This window comes from Helianthus annuus, chromosome 14, assembly GCF_002127325.2.
Source record: "Helianthus annuus cultivar XRQ/B chromosome 14, HanXRQr2.0-SUNRISE, whole genome shotgun sequence".
Lineage (NCBI taxonomy): Eukaryota > Viridiplantae > Streptophyta > Magnoliopsida > Asterales > Asteraceae > Helianthus > Helianthus annuus.
The window spans coordinates 127811698-127835095 of NC_035446.2; the positions used below are offsets into that span (position 1 = coordinate 127811698).

The 23398-nt window shown below is 38.7% G+C and overlaps 2 protein-coding genes and 1 long non-coding RNA gene across 4 annotated transcripts; all 3 read right to left on the bottom strand.

Moving 5' to 3' along the window:
• Nucleotides 1-1361: 1361 nt before the first annotated feature.
• Nucleotides 1362-4000, bottom strand: LOC110903691. 2 transcript variants are annotated; one of them, XM_022149470.2, is made up of 4 exons: nucleotides 3158-4000; nucleotides 2958-3043; nucleotides 1786-2040; nucleotides 1362-1689 (listed from the first exon to the last, which is right to left on the bottom strand). In XM_022149470.2, the coding sequence occupies exons 2-4, from the start codon at nucleotides 2976-2978 to the stop codon at nucleotides 1642-1644; spliced, it is 324 nt and encodes a 107-aa protein (XP_022005162.1). In that variant the 5' UTR covers nucleotides 2979-3043; nucleotides 3158-4000; the 3' UTR covers nucleotides 1362-1641. The 2 variants fall into 2 exon arrangements, with proteins under 2 accessions (XP_022005162.1, XP_022005161.1); XM_022149469.2 differs by having other exon boundaries at nucleotides 2958-3033; nucleotides 3158-3295.
• A 2471-nt stretch (nucleotides 4001-6471) lies between these two features.
• LOC110903690 (developmentally-regulated G-protein 3) lies at nucleotides 6472-11009 on the bottom strand. The gene is made up of 10 exons (XM_022149468.2): nucleotides 10784-11009; nucleotides 9692-9745; nucleotides 9418-9591; nucleotides 9151-9222; nucleotides 8867-8926; nucleotides 8612-8721; nucleotides 8161-8460; nucleotides 7032-7223; nucleotides 6829-6880; nucleotides 6472-6723 (listed from the first exon to the last, which is right to left on the bottom strand). The coding sequence occupies exons 1-10, from the start codon at nucleotides 10823-10825 to the stop codon at nucleotides 6673-6675; spliced, it is 1107 nt and encodes a 368-aa protein (XP_022005160.1). The 5' UTR covers nucleotides 10826-11009; the 3' UTR covers nucleotides 6472-6672.
• A 1813-nt stretch (nucleotides 11010-12822) lies between these two features.
• On the bottom strand, nucleotides 12823-16326 carry LOC110905883. Its single transcript, XR_002573506.2, has 3 exons — nucleotides 15848-16326; nucleotides 15694-15749; nucleotides 12823-12902 (listed from the first exon to the last, which is right to left on the bottom strand). It is a non-coding gene; the product is annotated as an uncharacterized LOC110905883 (long non-coding RNA).
• Nucleotides 16327-23398: the final 7072 nt, after the last annotated feature.

Consider the following 23398-nt stretch of genomic DNA (forward strand, 5'->3'; position numbering starts at 1 on the left):
AAGCTTGATGTACAATGTTTTTCTCAACTCTTTGAGCGTATTATGTCGAAGTTGCGATGGGATTATTATATATCATATTGTTATTTTGGTTTGCATAACATCTTTCTCCTGATCACAAACCAACCACTGACCAATTTCTATTAACAAGTGCAACCTAACAATTTCCTTGAAGTGGCGATATTTCATAAAATCAAGAATATAAACACTTGCATTATTAGTTGATATTACAACCTAACAGCTTTCTTCAAGTGGTGATATTACATTATTAGTGATATTTCAAACACTACAAACCAACCACAAACATCCATGTCCAATATTAATTAGATGGCCTCCCTAACAAACCTCCTACGAAAATTAGGAATCACAATCTCTTTATATGTCATTAAATGGATTACATGCCCGATTTTGCCTAACGCTTTAATTCAGCAAACAGTATAAAAAACGCCCCGCTTGTGGTATGTGCATATAATGTATATATGTGTGGGTGCTCAGGGGGCAAAAGTGAAAGTGCACTAATTTTAACGTTATTTTACTAATTTCGTGAAAATAACGTTAAAAGAGGGGGATGGTTAATCATGCATCATGTGGTGGCGCTGATAGCCGAAAGACAAGGGGGTACATGCACTAATCGGCAGTTGTCTCAATTGTTGAGCGTTATGTGCCTTATGTCCAAGGCTTGATGCAAAACTACTATCGAGCCGAGGGTCTCACTGGAAGCAGCCTCTCTATTCCTACGGGGTAGAGGTAAGGCTGTCTACATCTTACCCTCCTCAGACCCTACCTTAGCTTTGCTATTGGTGGGATTTACTGAGTATGATGATGATGATGATCCCTTAAAAACAGGTTTTACTAATACTGAGATGCAACAAAAACAAACAATATGCGACTCACGGTTGTACAGGTAACAAAATAATACCCATTACATGGCCGCGTATCACATGCATTTTTGCAGGCATCATATACGCAAGCAAAACTAGACACACGATAGTAAAGCATGGGTATAACTTATAAGCATGATTTTTATCGGACATGGCTACATCATCTTTCCAAAATTTCACACTTGTATCTCTCCCGAAGTTTCACACTAAGGAATTGGGCGATCATTGTTATCCACTTTGCTACGCACGCGAACATGTTACACATTAACGAATATGTGTCTCATCATAACCTCATATGTAAAATGAAAAACATTAACCCATATTAAATCCTTTTAGTAGTTTTCCTTTCGGAATCATCTTCGGTATTCTCACATGAATACATGTTCGGTAACAATGTATTTTTATAGAGAATACTAATTTATTGGACTTCTTTACTTACATTATGCCTATAGTTTAACAGAATGGAATTTTAAACACATAATATCTCATAACATGTATGTATTACATTATTCCAAGTCCAACCCTAAACAACACAAGTCTTTTATAATAATTAACGCACACCCTAATCAAGTTTTTTTTAAGGCAATGCCCATAAAGAGTTAATTTGAAGAAAACATCATTTTCATTCCATCTACATTACATCATGCAAAAGTGGAATAACAAACCACACAAAATGTACTTCATTGCCACAAATAATTAACAAACCAATGCAACGCGTACCATGTAAACCAACAAAAGTTAAAAAGTTTTGCTCTTTCAATCATCATGCCTTCACACAGCAACTGAAGCAACTTAATAAGCTTTTCCGGCTCTGCACCCAAAATCAACAATAAAACCAAATCAATATACAAATTATTAACAACTGGCACAGTGAATATATTATACATGACATGAAGCTGCCGCTTACATTTGGAGGTTGGTTGTAATCATTATTGGAAGCAATTGACTGCAGCTGTGGCTGTGCCTGTGCCTGTGTTGCATCGAGTTTAGATTTGTTGGAAGCAATGAACTCTTCTTCATTACCAATGCTAGTTCTTGATAGTTCCCTTTTGTTCTGTTTCCTCTTTTCTCGGATCTTCGAGAAATCCAAAGAATAGTCTGGCAATGGTCCCTTTTGGTCCCAGTCCCCGAATTGTGGCACCGATAACCACGGTGCATCTTTCTACAAACACAACATTCAAGTTAAGAATGTGTATAGCCAAACTTCTTATACAAAAATTCACACTGTGTTCTTAAAAGAGACTATTGCTAACCATCAGATTGCTCCAAGACTCGTTATTCATCCATAATTTAGCGTAGTGATCATAACTTGTTTAATTAAATTAATAAAACTGGCAAATTTGTTTTGGTCTTTATTTCTTTCACCGGGTACCATTTTCATGATTTTATAAACGGAAGGTAATCACTAATCGCTATATACATAGAATGTCAATCAAAGACGCTATGCAAATATATCAAGTTATGTAAACCATATGGTATAATATATATTCAATCATGTATATACAGCTGGAGCATACAAACTTTGAATTTTTCAAACAAGACCAAAATGTCAATTCCCTCAATTTGAAAAAAATAAAGAAGTAGAAAACAAATTCTAAACACAATTTATCACATAAACTATCATGACCACCACCACTCCTGAAATCCCCTTTTCTTTCAAAATTGTGAAAAAAAAAAAACACTGTTTTCATAACCTGACCGGACAACGAATCGGACGTCTTACGGATTTTTACTAATCCATTACTCGGACTCGAACCAGATTTAAGAACCGGATTAACCTAATCAAATTCAAACTCCCGCACATCAGAATATATCAGATTAACAGATTTTCGGCACCGAAACAAGCAAACAATATCGTACTGTACTAGAACATGATCTGTGCACTCTCACTAAACAGCGAGTATAAACCCTAGCCTAACAAATCACAACATCCTCTTAGAAACAGAAACTCTAACATCAACTAATCATTTCTAAACGAAAATAAGTCGTAACAATTGCTATATACATCATTTATTATATTTCGAAATAAAAAAATATATATAAAAAACGTAAATAACACAAAGTATGCACGAAATCTACCTCTTCTTTCGAGTTTTCCATGCAATCGGATCTTCGATTACACACAGAGCAGAACGATCTTCGATGTTCGTTGATTCTGAGTAAAACTACAGATTATGTGACAAAAATTTATACAGAATTGTGAACGATACAGTTTGTGTGTATGTGTGTGTGTGTGTGAGAGAGAGAGAGAGAGAGAGTATAGAGAGAGAGGGGCATACAGCGACAGGAGCACCGCAAAGGAGGGTTTCGTGTGGCTAGTCTGCACTACGACAACTCAAAGGAGAATTATCTTCGTCAGCTGTGTATAAAGTATAAATCCACCCCATTTTTTATAGGGCTTGTTTTAGGTGTTATTTACGACTTTGCCACCGTGTTCACGCGCTTTGGAGTGAGCTCGTGTCGCTTTTTTACTTTTCCCGCGGGCCCATTCATGTTAAAAAGCAGGGAAAATAGTTGTTTACCTTTCTTTGAAAAGGAGGGGATTGTGTATTTCAATAGCTTCATCATGTTTATTTTAACATAAATAAACCTACCTTCGAGTGTTTTGTTTGCAACATATTATTAGTATAAAGTTGTATCTAACTATTGATCGCCTATCGTTGTCGTTCTCGATGAGGCCTCGGTTAACTTTCGGTTGAACTTACTGACGATGTGAAACGTGACTCAAAAATCATACTTTCGGTTAGATTAAAGTTAAAAAAAAATTTATCTGAAGTGTAGAAGAGTCTTTGTTTTTCGCTTATACTGATGTTTGTGTGTTATATGCCCCAAGTATAACGTGTTTTACCTGATTTCACTAATTAGCATGATATTGATAGGAATTAGGAAATTTCACTAAGATGTTATCACAATCACTTGAATAAGAAAACTTTGTGTTTTTTCTATTAATCAATTGCGCAACTTTTATGTGGAGTGAACTTTCCAGTACCAATCTTAGATCTAATAGTAGGCAGTGCTTGTTTCATGGAATGTAATAGAATTGGAATTTGAATTGGATTCTAGAGAATTCATGTAAAATCCCATAATGTGTTTCATTGGAATAACTATCAATGGAATTGAAATGGAAAAATTGTAAAATGACAGAAGTACCTTAAAATGTAAAATCCCATAATGTGTTTCATTGGAATAACTATCAATGGAATTGAAATGGAAAAATTGTAAAATGACAGAAGTACCTTAAAATCTTGTAATGTATTTAGTTGATATAATATAAAGAGACTTATATTCAATTCTTTGTTGAAACGAACACTTGTATTGATGATTTAGACCCTAACAATTTTCACCCTTAACATAAAGATTTACCCCCCCCCCCCAAAAAAAAAAAAAAAAAAAAAAAAAAACGTATTTGAAGTAATTATGATAGAATTAAAAGAAAAAAGAAGTATATTTTATGGCAGATTTATACATCGACTATACACATCTATACATGTCTTTTCTGGATCAGGGGCGCAGCTTAGTTATGTTCCAAGGGGGCGCCCGACCCCCGACCTTTTCGATGCGTAGTGTTATGAATAGTACTTTCGTATAGAAATTTTTTAGGTATATACGTTTCCACCCCCGGTTTCAGAAAATTTGGGGGGGGGGGGGAAGCTTCGCCAATATTCTGGATAGAAAATATAGATTTTTGATCCTTAACAATCAACCATACATTATACATATAGTCTTTTCTAGGTATAAAATTAGATTTTTGATCCTTAACAATCAACTCATGAGTACCCAACTTCTTTTACATCCTCGAGTTCCCCTCACTTTTTATTTGATTATTTTATATACACACACCTAGCCTGAGGTTTGCGACTCAATTTTCAAACTGATCTTAAATAGCTTACATATGTATTATCTGGTGTGGGTGCGGGTTTGGTCCAATAGCAAAGTCATTGGAGTTAAAAATTGGAGGTCCAAAAGTTCAAACATCGGTAACATTGCCTTTAAAAAAAAAAAAGATGTATTATCTGGTTTACTAGAGTAAAATATTACTGTAAGATTACTTTTGAATGTCTAGTACCATCGTAAACTTCAAAGAGAAATGCACTTTACAAAGAAAAACGAGTATATATTTAATGAGAATTAGAACTTGGGGTGGAAAGCTGGGTGAACTATCTTGACCAAAATAAAGCTGGTATTGATATTGACAGGATTAATATGTAAAATATTAGCAAACTGATACAAACATACTTGCAATTAAAACCAAACAACAATCAAAGAATTCAAACCAAACGCCTTCTAGCCTAGGAGTATCAAGGTATGTGTCGGCAATACGTTCTCATGTGGTTGTGTTCAGCTCCTGTGTTGGACATAGGTGTAGGTTTAGACTATACAAAGTGGGAAGACATGAATATGCAGACTCAAGCATGCTTAGACTATACGAAGTGGGAAGACATGAAGAGGGGGCATTAAGGGGGTGTTTGTTTTTTCAGATGCAAAAGGTCTGCAGTCTGCGGACCACATCTGCAGGCATCTGCAGGAGAAGAGGTGGACCAAAGGTCTGCAGTCTGCAAGGAGAAGAGGGTTTGTTTTTTTTTTTTACTTCTACAAAAACCACTTCACAACACACACAACACACACACAGAACACTCATCTCTCTGCCTTCATCTACCACCACCACAACCATCCGCCACCACCTCCTCCACCGTCCACCTGCCACCACCGCAACCAACAACCACCGTCAAGCACCACCGCCCCCTGTCTCCTACCACGAAGCCAAGCACCACCGTAAACCCTAGCCCCCACTCCAAGAACTCACCCCCCGTCACCACCGCCTTCGTCGTACAAGCCTTGGAGGACCGAACCCACGTATGTGGCAAAATACCTACCACCGCCAAGAACATCAAAACCCACCACCGCCGTCGTCGTTCGATTTGGGGGTTTTGTTTGAAGATGAAGAACATCAAACCCACCACCGCCGATCAAAACCCACCACCGCCGATCTCTCTCTTCTTTCCCTCTCTCTCTCTCTCCTGCCGCTCCCTCTCTCTCTCTAGGGTCTCTCTCTCTTCTTTCCCTCTTATGCAGGTCTGTGGAGAGTGGTGGTGGAGATGTGGTGAAGGTGGCGGCGGAGATGTGGGGGTGGAGGTGGTGGCAGAGATGTGGTGGTGGAGGTGGTGGCGGGGATGCAGAGAGTGGCGGTGGAGAGTGGTGATACAGAGATGTGGAGAGCGTCTGTGTTTTGAAAGAGAGAAGAGGTGGGCTTATGTCTGCGTAGGGAAGAGGTGGGGAAGAGGTAAAAGGTGAGAAGTGCTTCTGGAAAACAAACAAGCTGCAGGACCCAAAGGTCTGTGCGTGTCTGCGCGACGCAGACATAAGTGGCCAGAAGTGCTTCTGGCCAAAAAACAAACAGCGCCTAAGAGTCATATGGCAGCCATGTCAGCAAGAAGACGTGGTAAAAAAACACGAGCGGGAGGGGCATGAAAGTGACACTTTTTTTTAAATAAGAAAAAAACATCAACCAGTTAAAACACACCCACCAATCAAGAGCCTCCAGCTCCCTCACCACCACATCCCAAACGAGACAAAATGTACCGTTCACCACGTACAAATATAAATAGGCAAGTTGTAAACCACCATATTGAAACACTCATACATAAATCTGCTTAATTTATGATTTCTTTGTCCTAATGTTTTAGACACACATCAGCATCCACTACAAAAACTAAGCCACCCACTGATAAACCAACCTTACCTGTTCAGTAACATAAAACTCAAAAATGGAGTAGGAGATTTAGTGGTTTTATTTTTAAACTTTCTTTATGATCTGCACAACATCTTCATCTTCAAGCTCATGTTCCTGACAATCAAAAATATTAAAAATCAAATGACATGTTTTGACTCAAACCCGTTTGTAGTTTATAAGGATATGAAAATGAAAATAAGCCTGCAACATGTAGCTTACCTTGCCAACTCTTTGTGGCTTGTGTTTTGCACTAGAACCCCAGACCAGTGCACTGCATCGAAGTATGGGACCAATGACAAAATGTTAGAATGAAAATATTGTGAAATTAGGCATACATAAAGTAGATGTAAAACTTCATATGAGTTCTCACTATCAACAATCAATTAATTTTCTTGTTATATGATTTTGGATGAACCACTTACTACTTAAATTGCTTAAGCATGTCCTTGTGGATTCTAAAGCAGAAATCCTCGACAGTTTTCTTTTTAGACGAAAGAATAACAGGGTCCTCATAGTCTGGATTCATCCCTTTGGGTTTTGTGTAAATACGAGTCAAATTCAGATATTCCCATATCATCTCTAGAAGACCATCAAGATTCCATTCCAAGTGAGCACTGCAACACATCACAGAAATTTAAAAGAATGCCATCATGATGAAAAGCAACGAGGTGTCAATCGCGAACAAGCCATGTATATTTCTTCGTGTCAAAGACATCAACCCTAACACGAACACACTTAAAAATCGTGTAATGTGCACAACCCGTTTAACACATATATCTCAATCGATCAATCAATCAACCATACCCAGTAAATCCCACAAATAGCAAAGCTACTTATAGGGTTTGGGGAGGGTGGGATGTAGACAGACCTTTCCTCTATCCCTAGGGATAGAGAGGCTGCTTCCAGAGAGACCCACGGCTCCAAAGCGAACAACATACCAACACATCAAGTCAAAGAATATAGAAAAAAGAAGTCACCTATACCAAGAAAGTGATCAGAGTGGCACAGTATAATGTAAATCATGTATAATGTCATACAACATCATTTGGGCATAAACACAAGAGGTCAATCACCGTTAAAGTCACTTAAAAAATAAGAAAAACCTACGTCCCTAAAATACACCTAAGACCTTACTGCAATATCCTCTAGAAGTCCTTAACCCTAATCCTACGCCTCAACGAAGTCCTATCTTGGACCATGTCCTCAGACAGATGCAACTCTAGTAAATCATGCCTAATCTGCTCATCCCATGTTTAACACATATATCTAAACATGCCAAACAGGTGGATGGGTTGTAAACATGTTAAACGGGTTGGTGGGTTTGTAATAAACGAGTGTTAAGGGTCATACATGTTAGCGGGTCAATCTATTTACTTAAGCAGGATAAACACTTGCAGGTCAACCTAACATGGCCAGTTTAATTAAACAGGTTAAATAGGTCAAACCAACTCATTTATTAAAAAAGTTAAATATGACAACCCATTAACCCAAAACCTGATTATTTTTTCCACAATGGAAAAAAAACAATAACAAGTATCTTGAAATAAGTACCTAACAGGGCAATAGTGAGGAAGTTTATCCAATATCTCCAGCTCTTCAAGTGTAATCTGATCTATTTTGTTGACAACATAGATGCAAGGAGTATATATCCTACTCCCTTCAATAACATCTATGAGATCATCAGCAGTTGCATCAAACCTAAGAGTGACATCAGCATTATGTATCTTGTATTCACTGCATATTGCCTTCACTGTTTCAAGATCCAGATGTGTATTAGCAACCGTTGATGTAAAGTTAATTCCACCCTTCTCTTTTTTCCTGAAGGTCAGATTTGGGGGCTCCTTATTTAACCTGCAACCAGAATGATAAAAACAAAAAAAAATATAAGACAGTTGTGAGAAAACATTATCACAAAGCGCCTCTCTATTAAAGGTTTCTCAAAATTAAAAGATTATGTGAAAAGAAACTATTAAAAGGGCAAATTACTAAGTTATAAACTGACCTAATGCCAAACCCTTCAAGTTCTTTTTCAATCAGACGTTTATGAGTTATTGGCTTTATTGCATCCAGCACAATCAGAATACAGTTGCATGTCCTGGCCGTGCTGATAACCTAGTTAGCAAGAGCAATTATCGATATATTATTAACATATTAAAGTCCCAACAACTACCAACATATGTATAATGATAGTCCAAAACTTCAAAAAGTAATCTTGAATGAAACAAACAGATTAAAAAAAAAACTTATCATAGATTACCTGCCTTCCTCTACCCTTTCCATCCTTAGCACCCTCAATGATACCAGGAAGATCCAACAACTGCAAACAAAAGAGAAAAATAATAAATACTAAAAACAATATAAGCCTGAAATAAACCATAGAACACAGGACTGCAAGAGTTATGTCATTTTAGGCTGCACTAGATAACAAATATTTTACAACATCTACAGAAGTTAAGGCTATTTAAAGTTTATGTTGGAACTCATATATCTCTTTTCTAAAATACGCCTAAACAAAAAAAAGTAAAAAAGAAACAGTAGTACCTGAATCTTAGCTCCTCGATATGTGATAACACCTGGAATGCAGGTGAGAGTAGTAAACTCGTACGAAGCAACCTGGCAACAACAAAATAAAACGGCCGTTTACCTTTAGAATGTCAAATGTAAGTTGAATAATAACCATATTCTTAACTGAGTCAGCTATACATTTGTATGTTTCTAATTTTGTAAAGATGTTCTTGATATCTTCGGTGGGCCAACAACAAATTTTGAAGTATATCCATATTTAACTTCCAACAATGAAATATGTACCTCCGAAAAAGTTCCAGTTAATTTGTTTAAAAGTGTCGATTTTCCAACAGAGGGGAACCCCACAAGACCAACCCTTGCATCACCGCTTTTTGTAACATCAAAACCTTCACCAGCACCACCGCCTCCCTTTGATGTAGGTGTTAGAAGTTCTCTTCTCAATTTTGCAAGCTTAGCCTAAAAAAACACAAATCCAATGACCCGTCTATGTCTACTTAATATGAACTAAAATTGGCCCAAAAGCAGTTTACATGAAGTAAATGACTTGTATATGTACCTTCAGTAATCCCAAGTGATGTGCAGTTGCTTTATTCTTTTGGGTCTTTGCCATCTAAAAGGACAATAAAGATAGTATTTGTTCACATTCAGCAGCTTAAATACCATAAATAACAACGGAACAAACAGTAGCTTCCATTTAGCAATAGTTTGGAAGCTATAAAATTAATCTCTTTTACATGTCCAAACATTCCATGGGTCAGTTAATATAGACTTATATATTACAAAAACTAAAACAAACCACATTCTTCCTTATAAATTAAAGTTTTTATTAGCTGCAATATGTTGTTTGTGCCCTATGTAGGACCTTGCACTACTCCTATTGAGGTATAGGAATTACCTCAACACAAAAGCTCTTTATTAACATCTACCCTCCATAAAATCAAAACATACACATCCGAGTGACCACTAACGTTTATTCTTCCAATGGCCAACCTAGATCGACTAGGTACCAAAGATGGATGACAAATCAATTATAAGGTGTTAAAAGAAAATTTGTGTCCAACTGCTTCTTCAATGACATCTTTTGAATGTGATCCATTTTGTACAGATGCTTGATTAGTATCTTTCTTTAACAAATCTATCTTTTAGCATGTTTTTAACATGTACATAGCTAAGGTTCTACAACTATTGGATTAAAAACTAAGGATGCTCTCACAACACAAATAGTCAAACATTCTTCACTACATTTCTAACACATACACAAATTAAAAAAAAAAAAAAACTATACATCTCTTCTTCTCTTACAGTACCCTTGAGTTGTTGAGATTAAACCTCTTAGTTCTCAACCATAAACTTTCTTATACAGATTTTATAAAATATTTACACAAACAAACTCAAAACTGCAATAATTATCCTCCAAAAATATAAAAAAAAAAAAAAAAATTCACATTTTTCAGCATAACTGACTGGTGTATCTAAGTTAGTTAATCATATAGGTAATTTCGGATAACAACACTTGAATCACATCGCTCGATAAACAAATTAATGAAAACAAAAACTCGATTACTAAACCTAATATTGGTTTTACGAAGTGTAGCGATGTTTCTAGGGTTGGCGAAATGGGAATAGGAGAGTATGATAGAGATGATACCTCATCTTCGATATCTTTGATTTTCTGCATAACGGTCGCCATTGTTGAAGCAGATAGATAGATAGCAGGTGTTGTTTGTTTTGAAGTAATTAGCTGGTATGAAGAAGAGAGTTCTAGAGAAAAGATGGAGTAGCAGCTCAAATGCACCCCAAAACCCTATTTTGTGTAATGGGGAAATCGATCTAATTACATGAAATGACTGCGGTTCGAGAAAAAAAAAAACCGTATTCCTGTTAAAAAAAGGTAATATTTATTTTTTTTATGCTTCTACCCGAGGGGAATCATCGTGGAACTTTCTTTTTTACCATGATATTCAGACACCCAAATCTTATTTCTACATCCGTTTGGGCTAAAACGAGACGCTTTGATGTAAAGTCAACAGATAAAGACTGAGTTTGTCAGTTCTTGTCTGTTGACCTGGTACCAAAGCGTCCCACTTTGGCCAAAGCGTGACGCATTGGGGGTAATGAAACAATGGTTAACCGGGTAGGGTTAACTCACTGATCTCGTCAAGAAGGGTTAATCCCTTCCTCCCGAGGATCGCTGACTGGATCATCGATGGGTTGATCTCCTGCACAAGGAAACAAACCGTGACTCGTAACAAGGAGGATGGGGTGGGGGGTGCTCCTTGTTACCACTCTCCGGCGTGAGAATCAGTAATCTGCTTGGGAAGCAAAGTATGATAGTAGTAGTAGTGAGGGAGTTGTGAAGAGATACCTCAAACCTGGTTTGGGGTTGGTATTTATAGCCGAGGAGTGAAGGAGGAGGATGATGGACAGACTGACGACATGTTGCACCTTTGCAGGTGTGTCAGGCTTGTCGGGTGTGGAGGTTACGCCACGTCAGTCTGTTGCTTACGTAGCCCTGACAGATGACTGTCATTGGTGCTACTTGCACTGTGTTGTCAGTCCCACTTGTTGGGCGTATAGGATGCGGTGCGAGCCGCATCGCTGCCTGCGGTAACATCTGATGTTACCGCGTCCCTTGCTTGCGATCAAGAAATACGCGAGACGCGGTGCCAGCCGCATCGTCGACTGTGGTGACTGTCGCAGCTTCCTTGTATTGATAGAAGTGTTCACTGGGCGTGGTGCCAGGCCGCGTCGCTGTGAATACTTCCGTTTTCATACACCAGATGTGATGCTATGCCGCATCACCCTACCGTTCTCATATTCCAGGTAAGTCCTCCTCCATTACTGGACAGATTGGATTCAACCATTGTGTTGATGCGTTCCCGCACGGACACAAGTAGGTTGTTAGCTAGTGGGGGTTTTGATAAGGGTAATGGTCACTCGCGGTCGATGCTGACGCGAGATCTGGGACCATACCCCTTCATGTCACACCCCAACCGATGGCGGAAACATCGGGATGAGACGAACAAATTGCTCAAAACAACATAACACTAAATGTGACAATAATTTATTTAATTCATTTCATAAACTCTAAAGTGAAATACATAGTTCCAAACAATACAACATATTGTTCAACAATAATTCAAATGTTATGTGGGTTTCTAGAGTTCATCCTAGCTTGATTCTTGAATCTTGTACTTTCAACCTGCAATATGTATTAAAATAATGTCAACAAAAACATGTTGGCGAGTATACAAGTTTTCATACATAGTATATACATGTTTAAAATGTTTACTCAATTCCAAATGTGAAATACCATACCATATTGACAATATATATATACTCGAAACGATGTTACTCTATGTGCCCAAACCAAAGTTTAACGCAATTAAAGTGTACCCAAACGAGTTTGAGTAGGTTGACATAGTTTAACCTAACAATACCTGCTCGTAGAACAGGAGGGGCGTTTCTCAACCTATAGCGCTACCATTGTTAGGGGAGGCTTGTACGAAGTTAATGAACACATAGTCATTAGGTGTTTACAGTAGCATAACATGTCTAACATGAATAGAGTGTGTCACATAGAATATGGAATGAGTGTGCATAAAATGTTTAATGTGTTGTGATGTTTGATATGTAATACATATTGCACCCAAAAGTGTAAAACGAAAATGGGTCATGTATACTCACATTGATAGCGTTGCGATTTCTTGTAATAACGCACGAGTAAAGATTGGAGAAATCCATGAGATCGAACGAGAGCGATTATCCTATGTCACAATCAAATTGATATTTACACATTAAATATTATGAATTAGCAACTGCTTTATGCAATTCCTAATTGTACATGGTGCTTTAATGGTTTTTTTGGCTCACAATGTTGGTATTTTATGCTTCACAATTTGTACCTTTAATACCACCTTAAAAACTATGGGTTTGTTGATTGACACGTACTTACCTACTTTTGTTTTTGCTGGACACGTTGATTTTGAAGGTTTTAAAAACCTTTTGCTTTGCAGATACAGACACCTAGGGGTGTTCAAAACTATCCGTATCCGAAAATCCAATCCGATATCCCAATCCGAAATATCCGATATCCCAATCCGAAATATCCGAAAAATCGGATATCCGAATTTTTCGGATTCGGATAGTGATTTTCAAAATTTTCAGATATTTCGGATATCCGAAATATCCGAAAATTTAATTTTCATTTTTTTTCGGATATCCGAATATCCGAAAATATCCGAAGTATCTGAAATATATTCGAAATATCCGAAAATATCCAAAAAATTATCCGAAATATCCGAAAATATCCGAAACTTATATTCGGATATCCGAAACTATCTAAAATATCCATTTCCGAATATGAAAAAATAATAAAAAAATAAAAATTAAATAAAAAGTTGGATTTTCGGATATCCGATTCACTATCCGATTCACTATCCGAATCCGTATCCGAAATTTCGATATCCGAATTTCGGATATGGATTCGGATAGTGAAATCTGGTATCCGAAAATTTCGGATATCCGAAATTCGGATATCCAAATTTTCGGATATCCGGTTTTGAACACCCCTTCATGTCATCTTCAACCCATCTCTCTCTCTCTCTCTCCCTCTAAACAAGGATTTTATGTGATTTTGGTACCCTTTTTTCTGGCGATATTACCAGCCGTTCCCATGGCGGCGATGAATGTGTGACTGCGTTATTTTGTAGAGAGAAAAACAGAAAGAGAAAGAGACCTAGGGGGTTTCTAGAGAGAGAAAGAGGTGGTTGTTGCCTAGCTCCCGTTGCCGACGAATCCGACCGTCTATGGCGGCGGCGGGTTTGGATGTTGTTTCTGTTTTGCTTCTACCTTGAATCCTTTAAAGTTCACGTATTGAGATCTGTTGTGGCGATGAAGGTGGCTGGCTACTTGGCATGGCAACTCTGGTTGCAGCCGTGGTCACATCTGAGCCTCTTTATTTTACTCCGATGATGATTGTACATCTGAGTCGGTTGTTTTATTTGTTTTCGTTTTTTTCTCTTTTTCTTTTGTTAGTTTGATGATGGTGATGCCGGTAGTTGTGTTGGCAATTGTGGTTATAGTGGTGGTCGGAATCCACAAACAATGTCAATAGATACATGACTATCATTTTTGTTAGGCCAAACACCACCACAGGTTTATCCATATTGCGCCTATTTGTTCCATCTTTTATTGACACCTGTTGATTTTTCCTTTGAATAATCATTCATTATTGCCGGCCATCATCTTCAATGGTATTATCATCAAAAACTCCTTAAAACGTAGTGGTCGCTGTTCCTGCGCACTAACCTTTAAAAGGTTGATTCTTCATGATTATGTGTACAAAAACAAAAACAGGTTATGTGTTATCAGTGGCGATTGTAAACCCTAAACTACCAAAACTATTCATGAAACAAAAAAACACAATAGGTTTCCATCTTAAACAACACAAGGGAGAAAACCTATAAATCTCCAAGAGTTGTATAGAATGGAAAATGGGTGAGATTTGTGAAGCACAAGCTCTAGGTTAGTAGAAATATTGAAAAGGGTAAAACAAATAGGAGGAGGGTGAGCTTCATGGTGTCTGTGAGTGTTAGAGAGTGACGAGTGTGTGTGTTTCAGTAGTCAAGGCATTCAAAGGAAGATGCCATTTTGATGAACACAGATGTACTATCTCAAGGAAAAAGTTTTGGGGGTTGATGCTAATGCCATAATTAATCCATACGTTTTCTAGCTTATTTTAATTTTCGCTACAAATAATAAATTATAATTTACAAGTTTAGAAGCTACTTCATATCAATATATTCTGTAAAGTGACTTATATATTTACTTTATTTAGAATAATATAACATGCCTAATCATTAAAAGGCAATTGTGTTAATTACATGAAACAAAATTATATATTAGGCGGCATTCATGGATTCTTGCCTGCCGGTACGTACGTTAATTTTTTTATGGTAATTCTTAAGCATTGCACTCATCTTGCGTCATTTTTGCTTACATTTCTAATCCAATCTTGAATTTTGGAGTTGCTTACATTTCTACACCGATCTTGAATTTCGGGTTACTTATGTTTCTACACCAATCTTGAATTTTGGCGGGCGTTGTATATACAATAAATCGCAATTGCGTCACTGTCGAGTTACTTACGTCGTGCTTCTATGCCACCGCGCCGCAACGCGCGGCGGGTAAAAAATCTAGTTAGATATAATTTCTAATAACTAAGGTTTATGAATCAGTTGATTAAATAGAGTATAAAATTAAAATAATTTAATAATTAATTAAATTTAGAGTTTGTTATAAAAGAGGAATAGAAAATTTGTATTATTAATTCATTTATCATATGACAACATCACCATCTTCTTTAAACATCTCGACAGAACAACTGTTTCTTCTTTTCTTTCCTTTTTTTTTTGTCAAGCTTTCATAATCACAGAACTCCTACTGTTATAAATTTTAAGCATGATTAATAATAGTTTGATTTTTTTTTATTTTGTTTACGAATAGAAAAGAAATAAGACGAACGGATTTACGAAAAAGGAATATATCGAAACGTACAGGAACGGGTTTCGTCGCGATTGTCCGATGACTTCTTCGATTCAAAGCTTCATCTTCTTTATTATAAAAACAACATATACGTACTGTTAAGACATTAAAAGGAACGTGTATCGACTTAAATAAAACGAAGAACAAAAAGGACAGGAGTGTATACCAAAACAAAGGAACCGAGTTCCGTCGTGACTCCGGTTGGCTTCGGGTTATCCGGCGAAGTCCGGTGATGTTGCGGAATCGACACCGGCAATAAGAACAATCTACGAGTGATAGCGAACGTGATCTCGTACGGTTTTCCGGCGGCTTCAAGTTGTAGGATAAAGGTTTCGAACGCTCCGATGATGGTGTTATCAACAGAGAGTGAGAGAGAGAGGTATGGGGTCGAGAGGTGTTATGGCCTGTTTATATAGATTTCTCCGATGCTTGTTTCTTTGGTAAATATAAAAGTTTCCGAAAACTGATGAGGATGAATGATGTTTGTTTGTAGACTAGGTTCAACATTTGTATACAAGGAAACACGGAAATGATTGTAGCCGAGAATAGAAACGCGGAATATTGATCCCGGTAAATCAGCGAGAAGGAAAAGGAAATGAAAATTCGTGTGTTATACGCTGTTAACAGTTGGCGGCAAGCTTCTGTTTTAAACAGAATTCGGCGTGGAAACTGGATATATATGGAAACGGAGAAGGTTTGATTAACAAAAGTTACAGCTGTTGTAGTGGTTTGTTGTGCGCGACCTGATCCGGGTAGACGCAGGTTCGATACCTGCTGTCTCCCTTTTTTTTATTTTTAAACAAAAAAACAACTTTCAATCGTGTACATCAATGGTCCCTTGACTAGCAAAACTCTACCAACTGAGTTAGAACTTGACTAACTAGATTATAGAGTATAACCTTTTAAGTTAATTAAATTAAATAACTATTTTAATTTCTAACCAATTAAATAAGTAACTAAAATGAAATCTCTTATTAAATTCGTGAAAAAAATTTCAGAGGTTTCAAGGTTAGGATCCGAATTTCAAAACGGGTAAAATTTCGGATATCCGTTTTTGACGGATGTTACACTTCAAGTCCCCCCAGTCTAGTGTTGCTGCCATATGCAAGTTGCATGTGGGAGGAGTACTAAACTATGGTGTTTAGAAGGTAGTTTGGAGTCTGGAGAAGATTCTAGACCAAGTGGATGGTCTTTGCTCTTTGTAAATCAAGCTGGAGGTCTGGAAGGGTCATTTGATGCCTCTTCCGTACCGGTGAGAATGTTTCGTCTGATGCGAAATTCTCAGCCTCTGGTTGGGTGCCACCTGTTGGTGTGTCGAACCAACCTTGAGACCTTGCTGGGTGTATGCACAAACTTCGAACCAATCTCTGAGATGTTTGGCTGAAGGTGTGCACAAACTTCGAACCAACCTTTGAAGTGGTGAATGAAGAAGAGAGTTTTATGATGTCATGATTGGACATCAAATGATGATCCCTTTTGTGGGGTGTTCATGTTCTTCCAATTAGCTCTCTAGTAACCGCACATCCTTTGCAGTTACCTCGTTGCTTGACATTGTTGGCCACGGTTGTGGGAACAATGTTAAGTACTTGCGTCATTGTTGGCCATGTTTGGTCGAACAATGTGATTCTGGATAATGGTCAAATAAACATGGTCAAGGCCTGGTAATGCCCACCATTGTTTATTCTATCCATCTTACAAGTAGGGTAACAAAGTCATAAGCAGACTTGTTACCGCTTATTCGATCGCTTGTTGTTCGACAAGATCTCGTATGATCATTAGGGATCTCGTCCGCATCTCTTCCTTAGGCACCTTCCTTCACGCTCCAATACCGAGGAGTTTTCCTTGAAGTAGTTTCGTTCCTCGATGTGAAGACTTAGTTGTAGCTCTTCCGTAGCAACCGTTTGCGGAAGCTATGGTTGTATCCGTAGCGACTCATGAGTCTCTGCGGTTTTGTCACCCCATATTCGCTTGAAACGGGTGTGTTGCTCGGATATGGCTCTTGAAGGATCAGGAGTCAGGGTTGCTGATGTGCGTACGCGTACATTCCCTTCCTTCTTCTCGTTAAAGAAGTTGTTTATGCACCCTCTGTGGTTGTGAACCGGACAGGAGGGATTTGAAGCTTGAAGAGAATGAAGGCAATGCGGTTTACCTGTTTCTGATATGCGGTTCAGTCCAAAGAACAACGCTGGTTCTGAGTATCTGACACACCTGAACGGGCTCGTGTGTGTCATCTTCGCATATTCCACGTGTGCTCGTGGGTATGTGCGGTATGTTTATACTCCTTAACCATAGAAAGATATAATTTTTTGGCTATTTTATGGGGTATGTAAAAAACGACATGCGGTATGGGTTATGGTGCGGTATACCAGAGAAACTGCATGCTGCTTATAATTGGATAATGTAGTCGCTTTTTGTTGCATACGTGGCTGATCTCACGTGTGAGTTGGTGGAAGTTGGTGAGATCATTCTGGCATGTGCTGAAATGAAAGGACATTTGCACTGCCGGAGGCATTAAATGCACTGTAGCAAGGAGTGTAAAGGTCTCTCTTTTCAGGCGCGTGGGCGGCCACGCGCGCGTGGTAACCGTCAGCGGAAACGGCGCTTGACACGTGGTGTCGCGTAATTCGCTCTTTTTGAACGTGATGATTCAGTTTCTCCCTCCGCATTAATTGCGATGGGTATATAAAGGGAAACCGTTCGTGGTTTCCCCTCACTTATTCGAAATTTCAAAAATTTCCCGGTGAGAGAAAGAAAGTTACTTTGTCTTCTCCGATCAATTGTTTGAAGTTTCCGGTGAGGTTTTTTGAGTTTTTCGAACTCGTTTTGTTTCCCCTGTCTTCTTTCCTGCATTCTGTTAATGGCTGAACCATCTGATGTTCACCATGCTGAGGGTGAAAACCCTGAATCATCGCGACCGGTGGTGGCAGAAGAAGAAGAAGGGGGGGCCCCCGGTGGTGGTTTACCGATGCTAAAGTGGCCAAGGTCGTCATTCAATCGTCTGATCCTTGACGTCCAGATGCCCCCAGAATATGGGGCCCTTTATGTAACACCTCGAATTTTTGTGTCCAATGATGTGTTAACACGTGTCGTTTGATTACACGTGGCGTTGATATTAAATAAAGGACTAAATTTGACAAACCTTGAAAGTATGTAAATTCGAGGGTTATAAATGTTAACAAAGGGTAAAATACTGTATAGTCACCCTAAATGATGCTCATACCTTCAAACGAATAAATCATAGATCGTACGAAAGCGAAACGCGGAAGAAAGTGAGGGATTACAAACCACAGGGGTCAACTGTGTCAACATGTTTAAATTATACCTCTGAGTGACCCTTTAACGTTCCCAAAACTTTGTAACAGTGTTATACACTCACTAGAATGTAATATATAAATTTCGCGAAGTTTCATTATGAAACAAGAAAGTTACGATCGAATTCGTAGGAAAAGGGTAAAAGCGTCAATAATATAAATTAAGGCCTTCTGGAATATAAATAAATTAACCAGGGGCCAAACCACACGGGTAAATAACGCGAGGTCCCTAATCGTAATTAATCAAGGGCCTTATCGCAAAGTTACCCCTTCAAACCCGAAGGGCCAGGTAATTAATTACCAAGATTTTTAATCATTACAAAAAGATTTGAAAAAGATTTAATTTTAACCCCTTACGGACCGTAAAGGGTATGCCTTACAGACCGTAAGGAGGGGGAATGATTGCTGAGATCCGCCTATGGCTTACGGACCGCAAGGCCGAAGCCATACGGTCCGTAAGCAGCGCCCAGCGACAGAAATGTGGCTGTTGGCTGTTTTAAGCGGCCAAACATGAAGTAATGGGTTTTTCAGAGTTATGGTTGCCCCCTACTCGACCCATAAGCCTCTAGGACACATGCCATTCATCCCATATCAGTTGTAGAGTGTTGTGTAATGATCTAAGGGCTTGGCCTTGGCTATAAATACCATGCTTATGCTCACAACTTTCATCACAACTCAAACACTCTCATCTGATCATTCCAAAAGCTTTCAAGTCTTCTTCTTTGTTCTACAATCAAGTCTCAACTCCTGTAAGTTGCTTAGATCCTTTGTAGTTCAATTCATGCTTAGTAAATAGCTAGAAACCAAACCGTCGTAAATACGGTTTGACTTTAAAATAAATCCGTGATGGTTCTGTCTTATGACGAATCAAAGGTAGTTATGAGTTGGTATTAATGTGGGTAATAAACCTCTAAAAGGGTTCCCTCTGATCACCACTCTAACTAGCTCAAATGTCGAGTCAAACGAACGGTTAAAAAGTCAACAGAAAACTATTTTTGCGATTTATGCATAATCTGTAATGTATATGCTATGGAACCTGTTTAGACACTCATAAAACATGATATTAAGTATATAAACTTGTTTGCGCTCGTTTGAATCGACCATTTGCTATATTGAATCGGTTCGGAGCCGAATGTCGCAAAAGTTTGACTTTTGCTTTGACTTCAGTTCTGACCCGTTTTAGTGTGGTATAGATATGCCTTAGGACTCTCTTAGGACCAGGTTACATGAAGGTATAAACCTCTGTGATTGGTTCATGAGTTATCCGAGTCTTTTGCGCGTTTCCGTTAATCGCCTAAAAGTTGACCGTAACGCCATTTTGAAAATAAAACAAGTATTTCGGACACACGAACGGACCAGAACCTTGCTTATTAAATTATAAGCATGTCCTTAAAAGTTTCACGTCAATCCGAGGTCTAGAATGAGAGTTATGCTAAATAGCGCAATTAAAGTAAACTTTTGTAATTAACGGCGCAATTAGCATAACGCCTATCTGAACCAAGATTTCGTCACCAAAACTTTTACCTACTGTTATAAAATAATATTTTTGGAATTTTAAAGATTTTTAATAATTTTTACCTTGCTCATAACCTGCGGTTATGGCTACGGTTCGGTAAATACCGAATATGCCCTTTTCGGCCAAAACTTGAGTTCTACAAGGTCTTTTGACCCGATTCCAGTTGCTACTGATTTTAAATGATAAATAAAGTATTTTAGACTTTATAAACTGTTCGGGAAACTCAGATTTCCTGTAGAACTCGAAAAGCTCTTTAAAAGTCTTTAAAATGACCGGAAAACCCCTACGGGGCGTAATATTAACTTAAACTCGTTACGGGCATCACGGAAGGTATCCTACTGATGCCACAACCTCTTTAAGGCATATTGACTTAGGAAATAAGCGTAAGACTCTCATGGTTAACCGTTTCGCCTATTGCGCACACGGTTCGGCTTGTGAAACTAGTTTTCATAAATTAGCCGATACGGGTCAAACTATATTATTTTGACCCCAAAATCCAGAGTGTGAACCTTGAACCCATATAAAACAAGTCTCTGAACTTGTTTGGGGCAGAATCACATTCCATTCTCGGTTTTCGCCTTTTCGCGCAATTAAACCATATTTATATTCCGGAACCAACTGGTCTAGGCTACGGCCAATATAAAGACCCGTTAGGATTCTAAGAGGTTAATTAAAACCTTCGTTCCAGATTAGGAGCCCAGTAAAAGCTATCGGTGATTTAATCAAACTAAGGAATAATACTTGCAAAGGTAAATACTTTAACTTATTTCCCCTATACGGGCTTGGGTTACGGTATGTTAATACCGCTTGATTGAGCATTATATTTTTCCATCGCTTAGGTGGTTATTAAATAATATGATCGGCTCATTTAAACAGTTTTGTTTCTTAAAAGCCTTTGGGGGGTTTAATGACCGTTGTCCCGGATATCCTTGGCATCATTTTACGAAATGGCCACGACCATCGACATCCCGATGTAGGCGAACACCCGGTATACATTGTCGACATTAAATTAAAAGACGTAGCCGTTGGTTTTTATACTACGGTTTTACGCAATGTGGTGTGTCTATAAATCTTTAACCCGGCACGACCCGGGCTACTGAACGCATAAAAGAACATGTAATACGTTCACAAGATTTTAATAATTTTCCCAAGTTATAAAAGAGTTTGTGCCTTGTGCATTCAAATCAATTTTAATAAACATTTTCAAATGTGTCAGTTGAACGTATTTACCAGTGTAAACTGACGTATTTTTCCCCAAAAGATTAAGTGCAGGTACTATACGAAATGGGCTGGTAATAGCTTCCTAGGCATCACGAATAGTCTCGCAAACTCGATGCCGTATCTGAATGAACAATATTTTATTATTATTTTGATCCGCTGTGGATACATTCGACTTCTGTAATATATTTGATATTACTACCAGAGGTTGAAGTATATATTTATCTTTAAAGCTTCCGCTGTGCATTTATATAATTGTGTGGTTTGACTATATTGCAGCCAACTACGTCACGGTAATCCCCACCGGGCCCACCGGTGATACACGTGGAAATCGGGGTGTGACACTTTACCCATCGGAGGGTGAGACCGGTGCCGATGCTCCGGCCGGTTACATTTCTATGTGGGCAGATTTTTTTGGTGACTGTAACCTCCGGTTTCCTTTGACTGTATTCGTTGTTGAGGTTTTGGAGTGGTACAAGATCCACATTTCCCAACTGAGTCCGTTTGGTATGATCCGGATTCGAAATTTTGAATCAACTTTTCGTGCTCTTGGCATAGAGCCTTCTGTTGGAGATTTCCGACGTTTTTATCAAATGACGGTATCCTTGGGGTTCTTTTCTTTCCGTCAACGGGATGGCAGTCCCAAACTGATGACTCCTCCCAAGGGTATCACGAAGTGGAAAATGAAGTTCTTTTATATCAAGGCTGCTGCAGTTGTTGCGAATATGACGTTTCAGAATGTGACCGAGACGATCATAACGGAAACCATTGCAGTCCCTAGTGTAAAGACGGTGGAGTGGTTTCCGCAGTTGCAAACCATTGAGTGGGTGAAGCTGAGCAACACACAGCTGTGGGTGTTGCGCATGATGCTGACAAGGATGAACAAGAAGTCAAGGCCCGTGGTGCGGGAGAAAAGTGGTGGTATGTACTTTTCATTTGTTCGATTTTCCTTATACCCTTATGCGTTACTGACTTGCAAGTTTGCTATCAGAGGATGCTGCCCTATGGAGGATGTTTGCTTCAGATTTTGAGGGCAAGGTTGAAATAGTTGCTTGTGCGGATGATGAGGATGGGTTTAATGTCATCATCCGAGATAACTTCCAGGTGACTACTGAGGCCGCGTTGGCAGTTGAATTGCCGCGAGGCAAAGGTACATTTAGGGATTCTCTTTACTTGTGATAACGAAAATGGTTTCACTGACCCACCTTTTGGATGGTTTCCATACAGGTGATCTTGGGGCCTTAGGGGATTCTGACGCGAAGGGTGTGCCCAAGAAACAGGTGGTGAAAGGCGTGCGCTTTCGCCAGAAGAAAATACCAGAGGTTACTGTTGTGCCTCATCTGGTGCCGCAAGCGGCAGGTATCTCTCACTCTTCTTTCCGTAGATACATGGATTACGTGATAGTATTTGATACCCTTGAGGGTTTGGGTGCAGCTGCGGGTGGAACCGCTGCAGGTTCGCAGTCTGCCGGTGGGAAGAGGCAAGTAGAGGAGACGGCCGCTGGTGCCGGTGAACCGAAACGTCGGAGGTTGCAGTCTAAGAGGACTGGTCCGACACCAAAGAAACCTGCGGTTACTGTTGGTAAGTGTTTTATAGCTTGTCTCAAGTGTTATGCACAACTTGTTTTTTGATAGCTATTGACTTTGTTTTGCAGAGCTTCAAGATAAAGATT

Coding starts and splice junctions, on each gene's coding strand:
- LOC110903691 (XM_022149470.2), bottom strand. CDS start 2,978: ATGGAAAACTCGAAAGAAGAG. Junction 2,041..2,957: donor TGGAAAACTCGAAAGAAGAG/GTAGATTTCGTG, acceptor TTGTGTTTGTAG/AAAGATGCACCGTGGTTATC. Junction 1,690..1,785: donor ATTACAACCAACCTCCAAAT/GTAAGCGGCAGC, acceptor TTTTGGGTGCAG/AGCCGGAAAAGCTTATTAAG.
- LOC110903690 (XM_022149468.2), bottom strand. CDS start 10,825: ATGGCGACCGTTATGCAGAAAATCAAAGATATCGAAGATGAG. Junction 8,927..9,150: donor ATCGAGGAGCTAAGATTCAG/GTACTACTGTTT, acceptor TTTTGTTTGCAG/TTGTTGGATCTTCCTGGTAT. Junction 8,461..8,611: donor CTTGAAGGGTTTGGCATTAG/GTCAGTTTATAA, acceptor TTCTGGTTGCAG/GTTAAATAAGGAGCCCCCAA.